The sequence below is a fragment of the Electrona antarctica genome (assembly GCF_951216825.1).
Source record: "Electrona antarctica genome assembly, chromosome: 23".
Classification (NCBI taxonomy): domain Eukaryota; kingdom Metazoa; phylum Chordata; class Actinopteri; order Myctophiformes; family Myctophidae; genus Electrona; species Electrona antarctica.
In genome coordinates, this window is record NC_136804.1 from 30,334,872 (window position 1) to 30,360,839 (window position 25,968).

The window sequence follows — 25,968 nt, forward strand, 5'->3', positions numbered from 1 at the left end:
GGTAGAGATACCAGAGATTATACCACTGGAGAGAGGGAGGGAGGGAGAGAGAGATAGGGGGGGAGAGAGAGAGAGAGAGGGAGAGAGCGTCTGACGAAAGATAGACACAGAGTGGGAGAGAGAGAGAGAGTCTGACGAGAGAGAGACACACAGAGAGAGAGAGAGAGAGAGAGAGAGAGAGTTGCGCTGGGGCTTATCCCCACTCTATCCACGCTATGCACAGCTAGTTTGGTGTTGGTTGGACTGTTGGTGGTGTGTGTAAAGCGCAGGCGGCAGCAGTGTGCGCGCCGCGGCCGTTCGTTGGCTCTGCTCAATTGTTGCATTGAGAGAGAGAGAGAGAGCGAGAGAGAGAGAGAAGTGAAGTGAGGATCAAGGAAGTTTCGTCCCAAAAGGATTCTGTCTTCAACTCATCACCTTCATGTCGACTCTGTTGGATACTACCCTGCCGATGCTATGGTTACCCTCGTTACGGTAGGGTTACGCGTTCATTTGGTTATAATTAATCACAGCCTATCTATCTTAAGATTTGGACTCATGGTATAGATGCGTTTGATCGGTTCGTCAGAATCGATCAAATACATCTACGAGGGTCTAAATCTGGGGCTATCGTCTATGTGACTGCATGGGATTTATTTATAGGGTGATTGGAGTCGTGTTAGCCTAACACGGAGCTGCTGCTGGGGTTGAGATCAGAGTGACAGCAGATGTTCCCAAAATGTTCCCCATAAAGACGGAGGAAAAAGAAAAATATTAGTAAAAAGTTGTTTTTTATGTTCTATTATTATTATTCAAACGACTTGTTATGTGGACATATTATTCGTTGAAGTTGTTGCATGGACAATATAAAAATAGCTTTTTGATCGTTGATAAAACGAGACACACTTTACCTCTGAATTATAGTCACTGAGTTGTTTTATTGGGGGGCGACCGTCCGCTATTACATTTAGAAATATTACTTTTACGCATGTCTCTCTCAGAGGATCATTGAGGCTGATCAGTTTGTTTATTCTATAGCCTTTAGTTTGAGGGTTTTTGTGTGTTCTTGGGTGTAAATGAAGCTCTAGCCTGCCCTATAGTCTGTATATATACACCGCACCACTCACTGTAGTATATGGAAGAGGAATGTGAAATGCAATGCTTCGTGCGCTGCCCCAAGGCAAAGACAAACCAGTACGGGCAAATTCACTCTCCTCTCTCTGTCTCTCTTTCTGTGTGTGTGTGTGTGTGTGTGTGTGTGTGTGCAGCGCAGGTAGACAATAGATATGGGTTGGTCCTATAGCTGCCACTACCTGGAATCCTGGATTATAAAATCTAACCTTTTCCAAGGAACTTGGAACGTTTTTTTTTTATTCCAGCGAGCGGCATAATTATTATTTGGAGGAAATACTTGAACTTTAGGGTAACATAATGTCTAAACCCGGTGTCTGTCTGTAGCCTCCTCTTTGCCTTTTGGATTACCACACACTAATTGTTCTTTAGCGTGCTGTTTAGTGGCAGTGAAAGCCGATATGTCACAGTTAACTCCTGGCACAAAGAAGGCGGACTATGCATTGAATTGCTTTTCTCTCCCTTTTCTCTGCTCTCCTCTCCTCTCTATATCCTCCTTGCACCCCTCGACCTGCCGCGCTCGTGCGCGCCTGCCTGCACGCGCATTTGTGCTGCGCGTGCATGCGTTTGTTGTGTTGTTCACTTCTTAATAGAAGAGTGCTCGAGAAGAACACACGCTGGTGTGTGCGCACGTGTGCGTGTGTGTGTGTGTGTGTGCGCCTGTGTGTGTGTGTGTGTGTGTGTGTGTGTGTGTATGCACATGACCGGGTCCCCTGCTGTATCTCAAAACTTCTGCAGTTCTCCAATAATATGGTGACATGGACACATGGCCACATGGTGCTCAAAGGAAGTTAACCAAATGGACCCTTACAGGTCTGTTATGTGCCTCTAACTCCCAGCGATATGTGGGGGTCCTTGAAATTAAAAAGGTTTGAGAACTTGCCTTTTATAATGCTGGAACCAGAATATAATGTTATCAGAGAAAGGACAATTCCTTCCCTGTTATGTAGCCTGTGCCTGTGCGTGCGTGCGTGTTTGTGTGAGCATGAGTGTGTGTGCATGTGCGTGTGCATGTGTGGAGTGGACTGCAGTTATACTTTGTGACGTTATGCCGGTAACTCTGCACTCCGAGGACTCCATGCTTGTGATAATAATCACTGATTTAGCTGGTATTTAATGCACTCATGTCCACATGGAGCACATTTAAGTATAGCCTATATGGGGTGTAAAGAAGGAGTCACAGTCGCTAATAAAATGATGGTGAAATAGCCCAGGTGCCTAACGCTCTATATCTAGGCTACACATACATACTACCTGCCCAGGGTCTAAAGCTCTATATCTAGGCTACACATACGTACTACCTGCTCAGTGCCCTAAAGCTCTATATCTAGGCTACACATACGTACTACCTGCCCAGTGCCCTAAAGCTCTATATCTAGGCTACACATACGTACTACCTGCCCAGTGCCCTAAAACGCGTGGGTGGGACTGTGTGTTCTGTTCTGGGATATAGGACCAGACTTCCACCGGTTGGGTATACTCATGCAGTAGTGTTGGAACTGGGGACTGCCCATAGATCCCGTTAGTCCGAACATGCGGAAAGGTTGGCGAACAACATGCACTGCTGGTTAGTGAACATGCGCTGCTCCCATGCTTGCCGTTGTGTTTAGGTTATAGGGTTAGAGATAGGGTTAGTAATTTCGGAACAATGGGAGGTCGGAAAACAATGACATGGCACCGTTGGAACTTGGACAACTTGTTGACATTGGTGACCGGACCGAGAGAGAGAATTGAAAAAGTGTGTGTGTGAGTGTGTGTGTGTGTGTGTCTAGGAGACATGAGTTCATGCTGCAGAGCTGCAGAAATGTCCAAATAGCAGCCCGGGCGTTTAATCGATCGCAAAATCGATTTGGACTGGTTGGAATAACGTGTTCGCGCTACGAAGTGGCCTGCTCACTCATTGAAGGAAGAAGCATGAGCTCAGAGCTCAGTTCGGAGCTCTCCCCAGGTTGGCGGAGGGAGAGTTTAGCGCCCAGGATTACAACGTATAGGGCAATTGGCACCGGGTGAAAAAAAAGGGTTACAAAAAAAACGTGCAGGGATACAAATTTTGAGGGGGAAAAAAAAATCTAACCAAATGGACCCATAATAATCCATTCCATCCATTTGTTTACATTTTGCACACTTTATTTATGAGTTACGAAGGGATTCATTAACACTGTGTTAAAGAACACCTTCAGAAAGGCCTTCTATGCATCCTGAGCTAATTGGACGCGACATCTGCATAATGTTAGTTTATCTCTTTACCGACGCAGAAGAAAACTCCATGTTTATGTTACGTAGGTTTAACCCTTAGCCCGTAGACATTTAAAAAAAAAAAAAATTCTGAAAAACCTCATGTTTCTATATCAGTGGTTCTCAATATTTCATGTCAAGGACCCCAACAATTATATGTAATATGCCGCCGACCCCAATCTGAAAATATGTAGTTCCAGGGGACCTCTCCAAAAGCAAAGATCTGAGTTAAAAACTGAAACTGAAAGAATATTCAAAGATTTGAGGCACATTTTCACGATTTTTCAAAAATAGCAGACCTACAAGTGAGCTTGTAGATCTGCTATTTTTCAATAGCTAAAGTATAACAAGGCCTAATGCTTAAAAACACCAAAAGGGGTTCCCGCCCAAAATGGGTTAAATCTGCAGAGTTCGGGGCCACCTGGCCGCACGCACGCGTGCACACACACACACACACACACACACACACACACACGCACACATGCACACACACGCACATGCCACACACACTCACACACACTACACACACATAGCTGAAATAACAGCCAGGATTTAGCATGTTGTGTTGGGCAACTCAAGGTCAGCGTGGTAAGTTAACACAGCTCCGTTTTACCCTGACTGCACCGTTCTGTTCTGTTCTTGTTTGGTTTATATAGTTTTGATTGACAACGTAGGAAGGAAGGAAGAAGATAAGGCAAACAGAGATCATGTGAATAAGCACAGGAATAGATTTCAGTTTAGAAGAAGAATGCAACAGATGGGGTTGTGGCAAGCAGAGCTCTCTCCTCATGGTTAAGTGGATGGTTAAGGTTGTGCTCTTGTGAAAACGTGTGTCACAAAGTGTTGGACTCTGTCCCTTTGTGTGTGTGTTGTTGCTTAGCCACTTCTTTCCAAATTTGTGACCAGATTTGACTGAGAGCGTGCCATTGCGCAAATTCCAGCTTTTCACTGAGGAGAAAAACTTTTTTTTTTAAATCAGTTAATAGCACAGGCAGACATGTCTGAAATAAATGTCAGAGCTGAAATCAACATGATATAAATGCTTAAACATGTAGCTAGGTGTAATGTTAGAGTCCACAGAAGTGAACCTTTCAAGCCTGTTTTCTCAACTCGCTGTTTCTCTGCAAGACATTACTCTATTAGCCATATCTCCAAAACTGGTGGGTCAAACTGAACAACTAATATGTCAATTTGAAGCTATGATTCAAAAAAATCCAATGGCAGTCCCTCAGTCAAATTTGGTCACATTTTAGGTATTGGCTCCCTGCTCTTTTTTCTCACACACACACACACACACACACACACACACACACACACACACACACACACACACACACACACACACACACACACACACACACACACACACACACACACACACACACACACACACACACACACACACACACACACACACACACACACACACACACACACACACTCCCACACACACACACACACACACACACACACACACACACACACACTCCCACACACACACACACACACACACACACACACACTCCCATTGTTCTTTTCCATGACTGGAATAACCTCTATCTACTCTATCTGCGTATCTGTATCGTGCTACTCTTTTACACATTTTCTTTGTCTTTTATTTGGCCAAAAGGAAACTATAGACACAAAATACTACGCATAATACAGGAAAACGTTACACTATACCAGTGGTGGGTAGCAAGTACATTTACTTATAAGTAGGCTAGGATTTTGAGGTATTTCTGGTTTATTTTCCAATACTTTTACTTCTACTCCACTACGTCTCATCCAAAATCTTGTACTTTTACTCCACTACATTTATTTGAAAACTTTAGTTACTAGTTACTTATTTTTATTTTGCTTACTATTACAAAACATACAATAAACACTTCAGCCCTAAACACTTTGATAAAAAGTTGATGTACAAGCTCATTGTGAGCTTGTAGATCTGCTATTTTCAAAAGATTTTTTATACTGTACATGTGAAATGAGACGTTCTGCATAATAAGTATTTTCTACTTTTGGTACTTTAAAGGACCACTTCACCACTTTTCAACATCTCTTCATATAATTGGTCCTCACTAATGTTCATGATAAAACACCACCATTTTTTCCTACTCAGTCTGTGTCTCATAGGAGGGCTTTGGGCAGTTCGGACACCCGTCCACCAGTGACATCATCATTAGGCAGATTCTTTTTTAAACAAGATTTGTTTTAAAATATATTTAGATTTTTATTATCGTGAGAACGATGGCTTCAACTTTTGCATTGCAACTTTTCAGGAAAAGAAAGCCTGCCGTTTCTATTAGCTTGGAATCACCACCGATGATGTCACTGGTGGACGGGTTTCCGAACTGCCCACAGCCCTCTTATGAGACACAGACTGAGTAGGAAAAAATGGTGGTATTTTATCATGAACATTAGTGAGGACCAATTATATGAAGAGATGTTGAAAAGTGATGAAGTGGTCCTTTAAGTACATTTTGATACCGATACTTTTGCAAAATTTGAATTCCGGACTTTTACTTGTAACGGAGTACTTCTACATTGCAGTATTGATACTTGTACAAAAAGTAAAACATAACTTTTTTCCACCACTGCACTATCCTATCCTCGCATCTGACTGAACTTCATTTTTGTCTGTGGTTTAATTGGTGAGAACGTGTACATGTCGTTAACGTAATCAACTAGACACCTCTGATCATAACAGCTTTGCTGAGTTAGACCGACGACCAACGTCCAGAAGGCTTATAATTAACAGGCGAATCCAATGGCGTTCTGGAAACATAATCATCGCAGACGTTTCCGCCACGATTAGTGTGCAAACATATTCATCTAGTTGAGTATACTTTAATTTGACATTATGTCTTTTCAATTTGGCAAATGCAAGTTGATTTTTCTCCTCCGCTGACGTCAAACGGCTACAGTAGTGCAGGGGTTCTCAACGTTTTTGGCCGGGGACCCCCGGAAATGCTTTGGCAATGTCTCGGGACCCCCGCCCCGCCCCCTCCCGACCCCCAATATAAATTGACTGCTACAATAACCTTAAACCATTTTGGGCGGGAACCCCTTTTGGTGTTTTAAGCATTGTTATAATTTAGCTATTGAAAAATAGCAGATCTACAAGCTCATAGCGCGCCACTCGGTGGCGCGCTATGAACTTGTAGGTCTGCTATTTTTGAAAAATCGTGAAAATAATTTTTTTTAAAAAATCTTTTTTTTTTTTAATATTTTGGGGACCCCCAAAATAATTTGGCGACCCCCCGAGGGGTCGCGACCCACGGGTTGAGAACCCCTGGCCTAGTGCACTGTGGCAATACTAGCATGTTAACGGCACAGTTCATTGAACTCTGAGTCCCCATACACACACACAGAACAGAACACATGATTTGATGGCTGTGTTTTGCCCATCAAACAACAATGTTTGGTCAAACCATGTGACTCCCATTGGCACTCCCATTGGCACTCCCATTGGCACTCCCATGTGACTCCCACTGTGGCAATACTAGCATGTTAACGGCACAGTTCATTGAACTCTGAGTCCCCATACACACACACAGAACAGAACACATGATTTGATGGCTGTGTTTTGCCCATCAAACAACAATGTTTGGTCAAACCATGTGACTCCCATTGGAATGGACCTATAGCTAAGACCCGGCCTCTCCCACTTAGACACTCCCACTTGGACACTTTCCAGCCGGGCTCATACATTCCAATGTAAATATCACAGATTTTACACATTAAATACTGGTTAATTTTTTGGAACCAGACCTTCAAAATCTCTTCCAAATCCGTCAACAAGGCCTGCCATATGCACTGGAAAAATATGTGCGTGGCATTTCTTTTTTAAAACATTGGTGGAGAGGTTTGTCTAACCCATGTTATGCTTAGCTGTGATTGGACCATAGCAGTTTGGGGAGGGGCTTAGCTATAGGTCAATTGCATTGTGGCGGCCATTAAACATAGACAAAGACACAGAACATGTGTTCTGTACGTGTGTATGGGGCCTATGTGTGTATGGGGCCTGAGGGTGTGAAAATGGTAGACACTGACGATGGACATTATAGTGTGGCCCTGCATCCAAATGCCCGTTGACAACAAGACGTCAAAACCATGTCAAACTACTGTCAAATCTCAAAGCCCTTATCTAAACCAGTGGTTTCCAAACTCTTTCATGTCAAGGACCCCCAAATTAAAATGTTTTAGCCTGCGGACCCCCAAATTGAAAAGATATGCCAGGGACCCCCATAAGAGAATATTTCTACGGCTCTAGCGGTGATTCTCAACCTGATTAATTTCAAGGACCCCAGTTTGACGTGCATTAGTCTACAGACCCCCATTTAATGGCATTTCTATCTCTTGGACCCCCAATTTATATTGTAAAATCAATGTTAATTTAACTCCGAGGTCCATTTGGTTCCATTTGTACACTCTCAGAGTTACAGACCCATAAGGGTCCATTTTGGTTCCAAACTATCATTTAGCTGGGGACCCCCTGGAACTCCATCAAGGACCCCACTTTGGGAACCGCTGGTCTAAACACTCTGCATTTGGTGATCTAAACGCAACTCCTTGAGCAAGCCGTCTGAAGTTAAATTTGACCGCCAGGATTAATTAATCTATTTATCGCGCATTGCCAAGGTTTTTCCACTTTCAACCCTTATTTTGAAGAGCCAAATATCTGTAACCGGATGTTACAATGACGTAATGCTGTGTGTGGTGTCTTGACCGGTTGTTGTTCTCTCACTCGGTGCAGAAAAAAAAAAACTCGACCGCGAGTATCACAGCGCCTGCTGTCGGCCGTTGAAAAACCTTGTTTTCACCAGAGACGACATTCATTGCACCGATTTGGAGATACAGGCCATTGAAAGCAGCACATAGAGTCCAAGTGGATGCGCGCGCATCTTCAAAACGGCCGCGTCCACTGTCACACTTTACACTGGGATGCTAACGAGAGACAGCTATCGATGCGATCCGATCAAAACATGGATTAAAGAATATAAAGCCTAGAAAACGTAGGCTACGCTGTTGGCGGGCTGCGAGACTAAAGTTAATCTACGCTTTCTACGCTTCTGGCGGGCTCCGTGTTAACATGCTAAAGTAGGCCTACCTCATATTTTTTATAGATAGAGAGAGAGAGAGAGAGAGAGAGAGAGATGAGATAGTAGATATAATTAAAAGAAAATCTTTCTAATTAAGATAGGTAGATGGAGAGATGGATATAGACAGGCAGGCAGGCAGACAGGCAGGCAGACAGACAGACAGACAGACAGACAGACAGACAGACAGACAGACAGACAGACAGACAGACAGACAGACAGACAGACAGTACAACACTTTAGCGTACACTCACGTCGGTATGGTTTATGAAGTGAAGTATGTAGGTCATTTAAAATGTGACGGCTGAAATCAATCTGGCACGCCGCACGCCCAAGCCAATATGAACAACTGCAATACGACCAAACAAACGTATATGGAAACCATATATGGAAAGAAACACACGCGCGCACGCATAGGCCTACGCAACTTGCAAGCTGTCAGGCCTATATACAAATTATTAAAGTCTATTGATTTAATATACAAGTTATATTAGTGAACGAAAACCTGAACCTGTGAACCATGAATGAAATAATAAATAGCTCACGTGGACCCGCACAGCCCATGACAACCGCACACACTCATTGCTGTTTTGCAATACTGCATCTCCTCAGACTATCCTGTCTGTCACTGTGGTCCGTGACACCATGATGTGGTCCGTGACACCATGAGGATGACCATGCATGATGCACATTCATGACAGTCTATATAATATATAGACTATAGCCTCGCTGCAGTGTGGGCTGGCTGGTTAATACCTATCTTCTGAGATCTCCAGTCCCAAGTCCTGCAAAATACACGGACCAAGCAACTTCTTAATTTTTTGCTATAGTGACGTTTCGTGTTGCTAAGATGTTCCAAGAGCCTTGTAAGTGTGTCAACGTCTACAACGTCACTTAAGTCTGACAAAGAAAAAGGTGTTTTCAATGAGCCTGGAGGAAGTGCTAGGATGGGAGAGAGAAAGTCACTGGATGCAAATATATATATATATGATATTATATGATATAGTACTTTATTGTCAGTTCACACTGAAATTTGTCTTGCGACCCAGCAGCCAAGTATGCAGAACACATATACACACATTTGACATAATACAAAGAACAAGACAATTTACATACATAAAGACATGAAGACAAGAGCAATATCCACCGCCTAGATTACCCCATGGCTACTACAACTCCTGATTAAGCCTCAAAGTCGACTGGTGGACATATACTGTGGATATATACACAGTATATAGCATCGTTGCTCACATGACAATATCAAAGACAAATTGCACCGTAAATTCTGACCTTTTACAGTCGGCAGCATGAGATCTAAGATGACATTAAAGCAAAGTAAAGTCTCACGACTGAGAATGTTGGTACTGTGTAACTATGGCCACATCATAATGTGTGTGATTTGTGAATCAGTGTGAAAGGAGCCCCCACGCCCAAGCAATTACACAATTATGTCAAATGATTATGTTTTTCCAGTAACAGTTAACTGCTGTTCTACATACTGTACAGCCAACCAGGTGAATAAATCACAGTCCGGGATTATAACAGTCTCGGATGGCATGGAAGATGTTTCTGCACATGTTTCTATAGTTCTACCACTTCTTACAGAATCTACAAGCTCTCAGTCTCTTAATGCGTCATTTAGAGCCTGCAGATATGTCTTTTTTGCTGTGCAAACGTGCTGCCATAGAAGACATGCATGGCTTCTATAGTTCAAACTAATCACACTCATGCTTCTCGTTTGGCTAAAGATTCACACACATAGATAGTGTTCCATGTAACTGTGAGAGTGTTAACCCATTCTGACCTGAGATCAGATTCTAAAAATGTCTTCTACATCCTGACAGTTTTCTGAAAAAGCTGTTTCTATGTCAGTCGTTCTTCGATTTTTCAAAAATAGCAGACCTACAAGCTCGTAGAGCTTGTAGATCTGCTATTTTTCAATAGCTAAAGCATAACATAATGCTAACACCATAAGGGGTTCCCGCCTAAAATGGGTTAAGAGAGGGCAGCCCTGCGTCGATGGAGGTGCACCGTTTACACGTGTTAGCAGAGTGTTTACAAAGAGAACATTCTTATGGTTCGTTAGATAGAAACCATACCATACGTATTTACGTTATAAGAACGCTCGGTTTTCTGTAGCCAATGGGGCTATCTCTATACAGAACAGCCAGGCATGCACGCACGCACGCACGCACGCACGCACGCACGCACGCGCACACATGTGAAGAACCTTATAGGCAGATACATGTCCACGATTCAGTTACAACAATTATATGGAACGGCAGTTACATAAGAACATGACGACGACCAAAACACAGCATATTGTAACACGTTGAAAACATGTGACTTTGTGTTGTCCTAAAAGATTGAATCACAAGGTCTAGCGCTTATATCTTAAAACAAAATATGCACAGTCTCAGCTCGTTGTGGGTTGTATGCTCAACCAGCGGGCCCTCAGGTGACACTTATATGTGAATTCCTCAGAAGCTGTGGCTTTCAAAATCTTTCAAAACCACATGTCAACTCAGAGCTGTAACTTGCAGAACTATTACAGTTACAGACTCATAGCTATCTGTAAAGTGTACATACGTATATTGTGATCAGAATATAAGTATGGAATGTATGAAAATATACAACACGCACAAACACACACACACACACATGCATGCACGCTCGCTCGCACGCACGCACACACGCACGCACACACACACACACACACACACACACACACGCATACATGCACTCAAAAGCCACACATATTATACAGACAGATATTGATCAGATTCATGAACGATTTGAGGCTCTGACTTCCTAGTAACAGTCATATGACAGTGCTCTCTCTCTCTCTCTCTTATACGTATAACCCAAGTAATTATTCAAAAAGGGAAAAAAATACTTCCAAGGAAGGGACTCCAGGGAACAGAGACGGACAACTTACTGCATCAACATATTTATTAGCACTGTTAGTTAGCAGTTTCGCCGTTTGGCTTCATCAGGTGCTTTGCATGCAAAGCACCTGATGAAGCCAAACGGCGAAACGCGTCGTGCAATAAAAAATGAAGCATAAATAATCTTGTCCTGAGCGTCTCTGGAGTGTGCGGTCCCTTCCTTTCCCTGCATTTTACACCTTGCCTACGAGCACCTCCCCCACCTGGATGTGCACGAGAAGCTGATGTTGACTATACCTTGACTTCCGCTCGGTGGACTCGAGTATAAAATAATAAATATTATACATATATTTTTTAATCTTTCCACACTAATTACCCACACCGTGTGTGTGCACGTGTGTCTAAGATGTGCATGCTACGCGACTACACGGGTCTCCTCCTGTCTAGTAGCCTATATATCTATCTGTCTGGGGACATTACATAGAGGTGCACTCAGTGCTTCACTGATAACACAACTGTATCTGGCGTGCCATCATAACAGCACTGATCGACTGATATACAGTAGACCGGGTCCGTTTCCCGTATTTAAAAACAAAAATGTAATAGAATAAAGTAAAATAAAACGGAGGTGGATTTAACTCAGTGCTGTCCTGTGTCTGCGGGGCCCTGCATGACCACCAAGAGTCCTAGAACACTGGACCCCCAAATTGACACTAATAAGCCCACGGACCCCCATTTGAAAATATGGTAACCCTTCATTTTACGGTACGGTAATTACCAAGTAACTACCAGGTAAGTACCTGGTAATAATAGGTAAGTACCTGGTATTACCTGGTAACAACCAGGTAGTAGTTATAAGTATTTACCCATTAATTACATGGTAACTTCCAGATACATTACTCAGTAATTACTATGTAATTACCAAGTATTACCCAGTATGTATAACTATTTACTGTATAATCTCCTGGTAATTATATGGAACTTACCATGCTAAATGACACACTGGTTGCCAGGTAATTACCAAGTATGTTCCTGACAATTACCAGGTATTTATACGTTTTTACTATGTAATTACCAGCTAACTACCCGGTATTTATAAGTATTTACTCTGCAACCAGGCACGATACCCTGGTTGCAGGTACTATAGGTATGTAGGTACTATAGGTATACCAAGTATTTTCAACAACTACCAGGTATTTACTCTGCTACCAGGCAAGTTACCCAGTAGGTACTAGGTCATTACCAAGTATTTTCCTGACAACTACCAGGTAATAACATGGTAACTGTATTCACTGTGTTTACATGGGTACTACCCATGAAACACGTGGGCAGTAGCCTACCAGGAAATTACCAGTTGTTACTAGGTAATTTCCTGACAACTACCATGTAATTACCTGATAAGTACCCAGTAAGGAACAGTACAGTTCCTCCTTTCTTACTGGATACCTATCAGGTAATTACATGGTAGTTGTCAGGAAATTACCTAGTAACAACTGGTCATTTCCTGGTAGGCTACCCATGCGTTTACATGTGTAGTACCCATGTAAACACAGTGATTACAGTTACCATGTAATTACCTGGTAGTTGTCAGGAAAATTACCAGTTGTTACTAGGTCATTTCCTGACAACTACCATGTAATTACCTGATAGGTATCCAGTAAGAAAGGAGGAACTGTACTGTGAAAGGAAGTGTGCTCTATTTCCATGATATTACCATGTACCTACCTGGCAATTGTAGATTATAATCCTCCCCATTACCCATCAGGGTGTATTTTGAACTTTGAACTTTGAACTTTGAATTTTGAACTGGCAATAACTGTTAATTACCAGGTATTTACTGTGTAAATTAACAGGTAAAACCAAGCAAGTTACCGTGTAAGAAAGGTGGAATTGTACTGTGAAAGGAAGCGTGGTTTGTTACAGTGAAAGTACAGGGTAATATTATGGAAACAAACCACGCTTCCTTTCACAGTACAGTTCCCCCTTTCTTACACGGTAACTTGCTTGGTTTTACCTGTTAATTTACACAGTAAATAATTGGTAATTAACAGTTATTGCCAGTTCAAAATTCAAAGTTCAAAGTTCAAAGTTCAAAATACAAAAAATACGTTTACATGGGTACTACCCATGGCAATAACTGTTAATTACCAGGTATTTACTGTGTAAATTAACAGGTAAAATCTTGCAAGTTACCGTGTAAGAAAGGTGGAACTGTACTGTGAAAGGAAGCGTGGTTTGTTACAGTGAAAGTACAGGGTAATATTATGGAAACAAACCACGCTTCCTTTCACAGTACAGTTCCACCTTTCTTACACGGTAACTTGCAAGGTTTTACCTGTTAATTTACACAGCAAATACCTGGTAATTAACAGTTATTGCCATGGGTAGTACCCATGTAAACGTATTTTTTGTATTTTGAACTTTGAACTTTGAATTTTGAACTGGCAATAACTGTTAATTACCAATTATTTACTGTGTAAATTAACAGGTAAAACCAAGCAAGTTACCGTGTAAGAAAGGTGGAACTGTACTGTGAAAGGAAGCGTGGTTTGTTTCCATAATATTACCCTGTACTTTCACTGTAACAAACCACGCTTCCTTTCACAGTACAATTCCACCTTTCTTACACGGTAACTTGCTTGGTTTTACCTGTTAATTTACACAGTAAATACCTGGTAATTAACAGTTATTGCCAGTTCAAAATTCAAAGTTCAAAGTTCAAAATACACCCTGATGGGTAATGGGGAGGATTATAATCTACAATTACCAGGTAGGTACATGGTAATATCATGGAAATAGAGCACAGTTCCTTTCACAGTACAGTTCCTCCTTTCTTACTGGATACCTATCAGGTAATTACATGGTAGTTGTCAGGAAATGACCTAGTAACAACTGGTAATTTTCCTGACAACTACCAGGTAATTACATGGTAACTGTAATCACTGTGTTTACATGGGTACTACCCATGTAAACGCATGGGTAGCCTACCAGGAAATGACCAGTTGTTACTAGGTAATTTCCTGACAACTACCATGTAATTACCTGATAGGTATCCAGTAAGAAAGGAGGAACTGTACTGTTCCTTACTGGGTACTTATCAGGTAATTACATGGTAGTTGTCAGGAAATTACCTAGTAACAACTGGTAATTCCCTGGTAGGCTACTGCCCACGTGCTTCATGGGTAGTACCCATGTAAACACAGTGAATACAGTTACCATGTTATTACCTGCAGTTGTCAGGAAAATACTTGGTAATGACCTAGTACCTACTGGGTAACTTGCCTGGTAGCAGAGTAAATACCTGGTAGTTGTTGAAAATACTTGGTATACCTATAGTACCTACATACCTATAGTACCTGCAACCAGGGTATCGTGCCTGGTTGCAGAGTAAATACTTATAAATACCGGGTAGTTAGCTGGTAATTACATAGTAAAAACGTATAAATACCTGGTAATTGTCAGGAACATACTTGGTAATTACCTGGCAACCAGTGTGTCATTTACCATGGTAAGTTCCATATAATTACCATGAGATTATACAGTAAATAGTTATACATACTGGGTAATACTTGGTAATTACATAGTAATTACTGAGTAATGTATCTGGAAGTTACCATGTAATTACCAGGTAATTAATGGGTAAATACTTATAACTACTACCTGGTTGTTACCAGGTAATACCAGGTACTTACCTATTATTACCAGGTAATTACCTGGTAGTTACCTGGTAATTACCGTACCGTAAAATGAAGGGTTACCGAAAATATATGCCAGGGACCCCCATAAGAGAAGATTTTTATGGCTCTAGCAGTGATTCTCAACCAGTTTAATTTCAAGGACCGCCAGTTTGACATGCATTAGGCTACGGACCCCCATTTAATTGTATTTCTATCTCTGGGACCCCAATTTATATTGTAAAATCAATGTTAATTTAACTTTAGTGTACAAACTATCATTTAGCTGGGTACCCCCTGGAACTCCCTCAAGGATCTCGGAATTGAATCTCAGATGAGATATGAGATGAAGCATGATTTTAGGATCTCACTAAAAAACGTGCGCGTTGCTCCGGTTAGCAGGACCGCTTAGAGCCACGGACCAGGATGCGGCTAATACTTCCGGTTCAAGAGCCGCGTCACAGAAGTGCTCATTCTATCTCAGTGGGATAGTTCCAATGTTTGGAACTATAGCCCATAGGCACCCGCTTTGCGGCGAGATCAAAGCGTGTCGCCCTACTCTCTTACTATTCCACTCGGGTCACAGGACCGATTTGTAGTTTTTTTTTTGTAGTTTTTGCCTGACGCAGGTAAAAGGGTGCTCGTAGAAACGCCTGGCTTTTAATGTGTTAACTTAAATGGCAAGATGGACAGTTGGACACGGTCTGCATTATGGTCAACAGGTGGCTAGACTCCTGCAGAGCAACACTGTAAGAAAAATGTGCCTGAAGGGGGAAGTGTGTGAAATGTGTCAAGACGAGGAGGACGCATGTGGAGAGGTCAGAGCCTTAGATATAGACAGAGTTATGCAAACTGCGTTCACTTCATGGGGCTTCAGTCCAATGGCGGCTCTCCTACATAGACTACGCATTGAGCGTGGGGACAACCAACTGGGCCAAGTCCTGGAACGGAAGTAGGCAGAAATGCATTGGACTAAGGCAACAGCCCAGCTTTAATGATCTTAAATCCCTTTATTTTTAATTGTTTTGTAGTAATAGTACAACATAAACATTAAAGAGACTTTAGTTGTTACTGTACAATAAAAACAGTTAAAATAGCTCTTGTTTGCGCCGCCCTCGTTGAATTGAATGTATTTCCAACTCCATCTTGGCTCAGTTCAGGCTGCATGAACAGTGCTCGAGTGCTCGGATTCTGCCCCCTCTATAGAGCGTCGCAGTCCCGCCCCCTACCATGGACCAGGAAATGATTCTCCGTTCATTTTCCTCATAGACATTTCAGAAAGTATTTATTTAAAGACGTTTACGCCACGGACAAAGCCAACTCGAGTCGTGACAAATCATGACAACAAACACAATTTTTTGGGCCGTACAAATAATTAGAAAGAAGAAAAAAACGGAAGGTTACAACACTTTTTTTGTTGTTTTTCTTCTTTGTAATTATTTGTTTGGTCCAAAATATTGTTTGTGTTGTCATGAGTTGTCACGACTCGAGTTGGCTTTGTCCAACTTTGTTAACTCCCAGACGGTGGTTGGTTCATTCATTGATGTATCATTCCATAGATCATTGATCTATTATTCCATAGGGTAATTCATGGCTCATAGACCTGGGAGTGTCCACCTCCGTGGTTACACCCCCCCCCCCTCCCCCCCTCCCACCTCATTGAAGACAGGCCTATAGGTTACCTCAGTATGGAGCCATGTGTCAAACCTTGTGGCCCACTTTGATATTTGAGAAAACAGATGTGTTCGCTTTGGCCTGAGGCTGTAAGACTATACATTGCACACCATGCGCGTGCACAACACACACACAAACATGCGCACGCACACGCGCACGTAAGCACACGCGCACGCACACGGTGTACACACAAAGATAAGAGCAGAATCAAATGAAACAGACAGGGAGAAGGCTATAGTGTCAAAGGTGAGTTAAGCCTGTGAATTATACTTAGTTGCGTGCCAATGTCAGGCGCCGAAAATAGATAGATAGATGATCCACAAGCTCACAATGTGCCTGGCATTGTTGGTGTGTGCGCGGCGTGCGCAGGTTTCATATTTTTATGGTTTAATTTCCTGCCTATACTGTAGTAGGTTTTCACTGGGTAGTTACGTAATGTATGGCTGAGTGGTCATTGTTGATAGATGAATCACCCTGAAGGTTTATTTATAAACAATGACCACCCAGCCCTACATGATCATGTTTATTACATGGCTACTTAATACACAAAGTATTGCCTTGCTTATTACGGTAATGAAAGTATTCCAAGTTGGCCCCGCAGAGCGCAACGAGTCGCCTCGGAAACAAGGAAGTGAGTGTTGGAATGGAATCAATTTCCGGGTACTGCATCGTCTATTTCTCGCTTCAAATGTTTTCTAAAACATTCTTGAAAGCATGTTGTTTAGTTAACAGTTCTACTGCATAACGCAAGTTCCCCGCTATTTAATCAATGTGTCGGTGGCGGTGCTGCGTAATACGCTAAACCCGCTATTTGTTTAATGTGTTTAATTCGCCGTTTTTTAATAATTAAAAAGAAAGAGCGGATTTGTCGCGGACCTGGTGACGAGGCCGTCGCGTTATGATGATGAAACCGGAAATCTAGCCATGCTCTGGGCTGCTAGGGCTTCTGGGAACGAGGGGTTTGTTTGGAACTTTGGACTACAACCCATGAGACTATTTTCTCGCGGATTTTCGTGAATCAAAGCTGCAAATACTTCGGCGTATGCTCCAAAGGTAATAGATCGATCCCGGCATCGTTGGATATTGGATTAAATAGCGGGGAACACGGGTTACGCAGTAGAACTGTTAAATTACATTGTGTGTTATTTAGCGCAGCGGCTGCAGCCAGGTGCCCCCGAGCGGTCTGTTATAGAGCGGACCCCGGTCAATATCAAGAATTATCGCATGCCGGCTTGGTTGAATGCTTGATTCTGATTGGTCAATCGCATTCATTTTACGCTCTCAAGAGTTAAAGATCTATAAGGAGTTCATTTGATATTAGCTCAACTCTCCATCGTTTAGCTGGAACCCTCTCAAGGACCACTGGTGAGAACCACATAGGGAAGCAGGACTTGCATACTGATACTGTGTGTGTGTGTGTGTGTGTGTGTGTGTGTGTGTGTGTGTGTGTGTGTGTGTGTGTGTGTGCGCGCGCGCGCGCGCATGCGCGCGCATGCATGTGCGCTGAAACCTGCACTTCACTGTTGTGACTGTATATACACTTTACTTTCTAAATGACATCCAGAAAATGCACTAATAGTGGTACAAATTTTTCATAAATGCTAATTATACTGCTACAGATTTTTGTTAGTTATTCGTTCACACCACACTAGACATATCTTTTGCAAATATTAAGAATGTTATTTCAATAGCATGTTTTTTCGACAGATGCTACTGTAGGTTTGATGTGCCTAGTAACCTAGTTACTTTGTAGCACTTAAACCTAATGAATTATTTATATTTATTTACCCTGTCGATTTTTGACTAAGGTGCCATTATGGTGCACTCTGTACGTCGCTCTCTGGATGATAGTGTCTCTTAACCAATATTGGGCGGGAACCCCTTTTGGTGTTAGCATTATGTTATGCTTTAGCTATTGAAAAATAGCAGATCTACAAGCTCATAGCGCGCCACCGAGTGGCGCGCTACGAGCTTGTAGGTCTGCTATTTTTGAAAAATCGAAGAACGACTGACATAGAAACACAGCTTTTTCAGAAAACTGATGTAGAAGACATTTTTAGAATCTGATCTCAGGTCAAAATGGGTTAAATGCCTAAAATTGTAAATTGTAAAAAGCTGTCAGGCTGGGAGAGACGTACTGTATGCATGCATGTCTTGCCAGGGAATCAACTCGGTAACACGGCAGATTCATGCTGCAGGATGGGTTGTGTCTGCAATGTGGATTTGTCATGAAATCCCATGGTAATCTCTGGCATTAGTGCATTTTCTTCACGGGGTAATGTGTCCAGGCTTTGACAGGACACACTGGTCAGATGGGGGGGGGGGGGGGGGGGGGTGGACAACGAGTCCATACCGTATCCCACCTGGCAGTAGGCCTGTCACAAAAAATTATCACATAATCGTCTAATTGCAATTATTTGACATAATCTTGATAGCTGATCTACAAGCCTGTAGATCAGCTATTCCACTTTTCTTTTCTTTTTTTTACCTAGTAAGTAGTAAGTAAAATGCCATTAATTTCTTGGTATATTTCAGTTATTTCAAATTACTTATTTGTCATATCTGCCCTGTGCACATGTTCACCACGAAGCCCAACAGGCATGCAGAAATGTGATTCCTATTCATATTAAATGTTTTCAATTTTCAACGCGCTAAAAACACAATTAAATCGGTCAATCGTCAATTATTTGCGTGACAATTAATCGTCAACTTAAACGTGTCATCGTGACAGCCCTACCTGGCGGTCGGGGGTCCTCTGCTTGGGAGTGATGCGTATCTTTTTCAAGTATGGAATGCTTAAAACACCAAAAGGGGTTCCCGTTCAGAATACCTTAAGCAACAGGCTACAAGTCGTTTTTCAAAGGATGCCATGCAGCGACACACCTGTCTGTCGTGCGCATGTCTGCGCGTGTCTGTCATGCGCGTGTCTGTGCGTGTCTGCGCGTGTCTGTCGTGCACGTGTCTGCGCGTGTCTGTCGTGTGCATGTCTGCGCGTGTCTGACGTGCGCGTGTCTGTCGTGCGCATGCCGGTGCTGACGACGCGCCACAAAAAACATACGTTGAGCTGCATGGCTTCGACATTTTTTTCATAAGCGCTCCGATGACGCAGAGAAGCGTCAATCAATCAATGTTTTCGTTTCACTATTTTCACTGCTCTCTTTCTTTCTTTCTCCCCCAACAAGTGTTTTGTTCTGTAAAATGAAGTAAAAAACCCCCTCAGTCAGTCAGTCAGTCAGTCCTGCCATTAACCAGTTCCCCCGCGCTGTTTAACACTCTTGTCGGTTGTGTGAACGGTTGTGGTGATGTGGCTGACAGCTCAAGATGACTTCTGACAGTTTTATTGTTGTTACTGTGCCGGGTGAGTGATGTATATCCTCATATTTCACCGTTCACAGACAGATGTATATATTCATTCATACATACAGTAGCCTCTAGTAGAGGCTGATACAGAGACAGGCATGGCGGCAAGACTAACTGTTCAGGAGAGGAGAAAAACTTTATTTTGTTTAAATCCAAAATGAGTTAATAGCACAGGCAGACTCTTCTGTAGCACATGTAGCATGTCTGAAATAAGTGTCAGAGCTGAAATTGACATGTAAATAAATATGAAATAAATGCTTAAACATGTAGCTAGGAGGTGTAATGCTGGAGTCCACCGTGAACCTTTCAAGCCCGTTTTCTCAACTCGCTGTTTCTCTGCAAGCCATATCTCCAAAACTGGTGGTAAACAGAACAACCAATATCTCAATTTGAAGCTACGATTCCCTGCTTTCATATGACATGGAAAACAAAACATATGGACATTGTCCTTGTCTTTGTATATATTCAAGTGATTATCATATCTGCCCTGCTGTGCTATTTGTGATTACGAAGCCTAAAAGCTAAACAGAAATCTTAATTTCTATGCATAATGAAAAAAACACAATGAAATGATCGCAATCGTTTGTGTGAAAACGAATCGTCAACTTGCACTTTGTAATCATGACAGCCCTCTATATATATATATATATATATAAGTAACGTAAAGTTTTCAAATAATTGTAGTGAAGTAAAAGTACTTTGGAGAAACCCAGAATAAGTTGGAATGCATTTCGATCTGTGCTCGGCTCTGTGCTCAAGTGACCTCCATTGCTGTTAAAGGGTAAATGGTGCATTTCTAGTGCTTTTATCCGAACTAAAGCACTTCACATAAATTGTGCATTGCATTGCATTCATCCATTCACACACACACACACACACACACACACACACACACACACACACACACACACACACACACACACACACACACACACACACACACACACACACACACACACACACACACACACACACACACACACACACACACACACACCCCTTTACATAGATTGCACATTACATTCACCCATTCACACTCACATTCACACACCTTTACGTAGATTGTGCATTACTATTCACCCATTCACACACACATTCACACACCTTTACATAGATTGTGCATTACCATTCACACACACATTCACACACCTTTACATAGATTGCACATTACATTCACCCATTCACACTCACATTCACACACCTTTACGTAGATTGCATTACCATTCACCCATTCACACACCTTTACGTTGATTGTGCATTACCATTCACACACATTCACACACCTTTGCGTAGATTGTGCATTACCATTCACCCATTCACACCCACATTCACACACCTTTGCATAGATTGTGCATTACCATTCACCCATTCACACACACATTCACACACCTTTACATAGATTGTGCATTACACTGATGGCAGAGGAAACTATGCAAGGCACCAACCTGCACATCAGGGGAAATTAGGGTTTCAGAGTCATGCTCAAGGACACTTCGACACTAACTCTGGGGGAGCCCACAGGGATCGAACTGGGAACCTCACGGTTCCCATTCGGCTGTTCTACCGGCCACTCTGCCACTGCCACACACTGATGACATCACACTGTCCTACAGGACACGATTCATCGATTCATGAGTTTATACAGCTACACAAATAATTAACAAGCAATAGTGAGACAATTTTTTTTAAATGCTTCCCCATACATGTTTCTGCTGTAGTCTGCTATCCCGCACAAAGGACTGATGATGGCCAGCCAGGGGGGTCATCGATGTGTCCCCACACGGACAAAGGTGTCCGTGGCAAACACTTGGTCTTGTTCGTGGGAAATGTTGTTGATTTTCTGTTTTACACACTATTATAATATTCTTATTTTGATCGTGAGACCCAATGTCAAGTCTCCAGGTTTACTTCAAACGTATTTACTATATGACACCATGGCAAATTAGGAGTCCAACTCCTACTAGTTGTTTTGAAAACGTTTCATCTGTAAGGACCCCATGCATCCATCCATCTTCAACCGCTTATCCGTAGTCGGGTCGCGGGGGCAACAGCTCCACCAGAGAGCTCCAGACTTCCCTCTCCAGAGCAACATTAGTGACTTCCTCCTGGGGGATTCCGAGACGTTCCAAGGCCAGTGTTTCCTCCAACTGCGCCTTGTATTGGTCTGCCCCGGGGTCTCCTCCCAGTGGGACCCCATGCAGTTACCAGAGATTAAAATAGGGTGCATTTTGCGTCCCAAAACGCAGTTTATAGTTAAGGGACGCAATAAAACAACGACCTCTGCATCCACGGGATGCACTACTGTACTGTTTTTTATTCTAGTTTATTTTGCTAGCTTTAGTTATAATAATCATTTCTTCATCTGTTTTCGACATGAATATAACCACATTATAACCATATAAAATGAAATGGGAGTTAAATGCTGCAATTTGTAAAAATGGCAAAATATGACTCCTAACGTGGTTGAAGTGGGACTCATAAAATTTCCCTGGGACTCATCTAAAAGACCATCCCTGCATCCCAGGACTCATTACATTGAAAACCAGTTTACATCACTGCTAGTTGTTCTGAAAACGTGTCATCTGTAAGGACCCCATGCAGTTACAGACCTGGTATGGTCATTCAGGTCTAGCTCTGTATGTGTTTCTAGTTATATTATTGTCTGCTAATATTTTATGTCTGTTTTGACAAAAATGTCCGCCACAAGCCAATATGGCCTTAATCTGATAACCGCGGAGCGGGAGAGGAGAGGAGAGCCTCACGAAGTTGAGATTCTTTTTTCTTCCTATAATTTTTATCCCACGATTTTGCAACCCATTTTTTCACCTAGTGTCAATTATCTAATGTAATCCTGGGTGCTACACTTCCTCTGCCAACCTGGGGGGCGGGCAGCGGACAGACCTCATGCTTCCTTCTATGTATGAGGAGTCCAAGCTGCTTCTATTCACCTGATAGGGGGGAGTTCCCCCGGCCGGACGTAGCGCGTGGAAGGAACACGTTGTTCCGACCAGTTCCTTTCCCCTCCATCAGGCGCCCCGGCTGGCCAGGGGGAGGCAGTTTAGAGACCAGGATTACTGCATGTTTTTTGCGAGGGTACCTACCCTAGGGGACACGGGGAGAACATGCAAACTCCACACAGAAAGGCCCTTTTGCCAACCCCACCTCGGGTATGGGCACTGATGACGAAGTTGAGATTGTCTAAAGTTTATGCAAAGTAGAAGCCGGTTCCCGTTTGTTGCCAATCAGATTGTTGAATGTGCCAGCAGGGTAGCGACAGGGTAACAGTCAGTGTTCATTTGGTTGACTAAGGCCTCATTCACACCTAAAAGACACCCGTCTCGTCCGTGTCTTGTCCGTGTTTAATGGCCGCCCCAATGCATTTCCATGGTTTAACCAAACATTTTAGTTTGTATGTAGTGCATTGTATGGAGTCATAGCACTTCATAGTATATATGTACAGCATAGTATAGCACATATGTGTAGTTTATATGTATAGTGTCATTATATAGATATGTTCTAGTTATAGTTTATATGTATAGTGTCATTATATAGATATGTTCTAGTCACGGTCTTAGCTTACGCATGTTTCGCGATAAATGCATTTTGTTACATATGTGATGTATTCCCATGCTTTTTGTTCTTGCCTATTGTAAGTCGCTCTGGATTAAGAGCGTCTGCTAAATGCCTAAATTGTAAATTGATGGCTGTTTTCTGCCCCTCCCCCCCCCCCCCCCCCCCCATCAAACAAAAATGTTTGGTCAAACCATGTGACTTCCATTGGAAATGCATTGGGGTGGCCATTAAAGTGCCACCTGGTGAACACCAGTTTTGGCCCTCGTTGCCACCGAAGCCCATTATAAATAAAAGAAAGAAAATGAAATTATATTGTGCATGTCATGTGCATGTCATCACCTGACATGCAGATTAGAGCAATTTTCAAAATATGGATAAAAAATAATATTCAAAAAGGCGTCCAAAGGCGCCAATGGCACTCGTGGCCACCAGGGGCAGGCGTCCAAAGGCGTCCTGTGGCACTGAGACAGTTAAACACGGACAAGACACAAGCCACAGACAAGACAGGTGTCTTTTAGGTGTGAATGAGGCCTAAGACTAAAAGAGGACTTTATAGGACTAAGATATTCAGAAAGAATTAACACTGGTAGCAGTGTGTAGTCAGTGACGCACGACGCCACTTGAGAGTGACAGACAGGAGACAGAGCGTCAATGTTGTTCCCAGATGGACAACGTGCAGTTGAAGGTATTAAATAACACAATTGTGGGCATGTTTCATTTAGCCGTTTCTGTGTGCCAGCTGTACGGGCGTTGTCTATTAAATATACTCATAATTAACAGTAGGTATGCTGCTAGACTCTGCACCATTACAGATAGGCTGGTAGACTCTTCTCGACCTTGCTGGTGAGCGATTTGATTGATTGATTGATTGATTGATTGAACAAAATGCATAGACAGGAAATATTGACAGTGTCAGTGGTTAACTCTGTCTGTCCGACTTTATAAATATTAACCGAACGTAGAACAGCAGAATTGTCAAATAAACCCCCCTGTATTCACCAACTGTAAAATACGGAACAAAGTGCGTCCCGTATCAGTTAATTTACGGGATACGTCTTTTAGTTTAAACGCTTCAACGTCCAACTGGCGTTAGCTCACAGAGAAGCAAGCCATTCGTGGACCACTCGATGATTGGCATGGTATTTTTAACCGCGACCAGAATCGGCCGCACATAAAGCTTGTTTTTATTAGAATCGGCCTTGGACATATATATATATATATATATAATTGCACATATCTGTCCAAAGGTTTTCAATAACGTGTACTTATGTGCCATAACTGTTCTGCAAAGATATGGGCAACGCTTCCTGTGCACTCAACGACTGTCGCCCAGACCTTTACACCAATGGTTTTCAAACCACGCACGCACGCACGCACGCACGCACGCACGCACGCACGCACGCACGCACGCACGCACGCACGCACGCACGCACACGCACACGCACACACACACAGACACAAAATAAGCTCAGATGAATATCTGGTGGGAGCTGTATCTTGTGTGCTGTCTGTCACATACCTTAGATCTGGTAAAGGGAGTTGTCTGAAGTGAAGTTACTGTATCTGTTTCCCAACATCAAAGGTGGAGCACGGCGGTCAGAGGAGAGGCGAAGTGACGTCTGACAAAATGCCACTGTGACAAAAAGAGAAGAACGTTGAGGGTGACATGCTAAGTCATCATTTATCCCACTTAGACCTGAGGCAGATTCTTTAAAGAAATTGGGTTAAAGGGTTCTAAATCCTTCTAAATCCTACCAGTTGTCTGAAAAACCTATGTGTCTATGTCAATGCTTCTCAACCTTTTCAATGTCAAGGACCCCCAGAATTATCTGTATTTGGCCACGGACAACCAGTAGGCCTGGCGGCCTCACCGTTGGCCAGCCGCTCTGGGGGCTGGGAGTGGCAAAACATTGAGCAGCATGGAGTCTTGGAGTTTGGAAGCCCTCGTTGTAAATCAATCAACAGCCCTGCACGTACCACCCGTTTCTAAATGTCACATAATACAGGAGGCAGCAGGACTCGTTGAAAACGAGTGCTTCCAAACTCTGACACAGAACTTCTTGACAGAAAGTATATCATAGCATGTCAACGGTGGATTTTTATGAAGCAAAAACATTGCAGATTGAAAGAGGACAATTGAAGCTTTCCGTACGGCTGCAATGTTGGTGAGTTTAACATTGTTTAAAGGAGCATTCAGTGATTTGGGTGATTTGGAAAACCACCCAGTCCGCCCCGGTAACAAAATGTGCACATGCACGCTCTACAGTGGGGGGAAGTGCAACAGGCCAACAGCATGTGCACCAAGGCCCGCCCCCACTCGATCATGATTGGAGGAAGGCCCCTCTCATCCTGATTGGA

The 25,968-nt window shown here is 42.7% G+C and overlaps 1 protein-coding gene across 1 annotated transcript in view; it reads left to right on the plus strand.

Moving 5' to 3' along the window:
• Positions 1-342: 342 nt before the first annotated feature.
• Positions 343-25,968, plus strand: part of ntf3 (neurotrophin 3) — a gene marked incomplete at its 3' end in the record, with an annotated part of 97,925 nt that continues 72,299 nt past the window's right edge. The window contains exon 1 of the mRNA XM_079494420.1: positions 343-471. Coding sequence (XP_079350546.1) covers positions 454-471 — 18 coding nt within the window. The 5' untranslated portion in view covers positions 343-453. The remainder of the gene's footprint in view (positions 472-25,968) is intronic.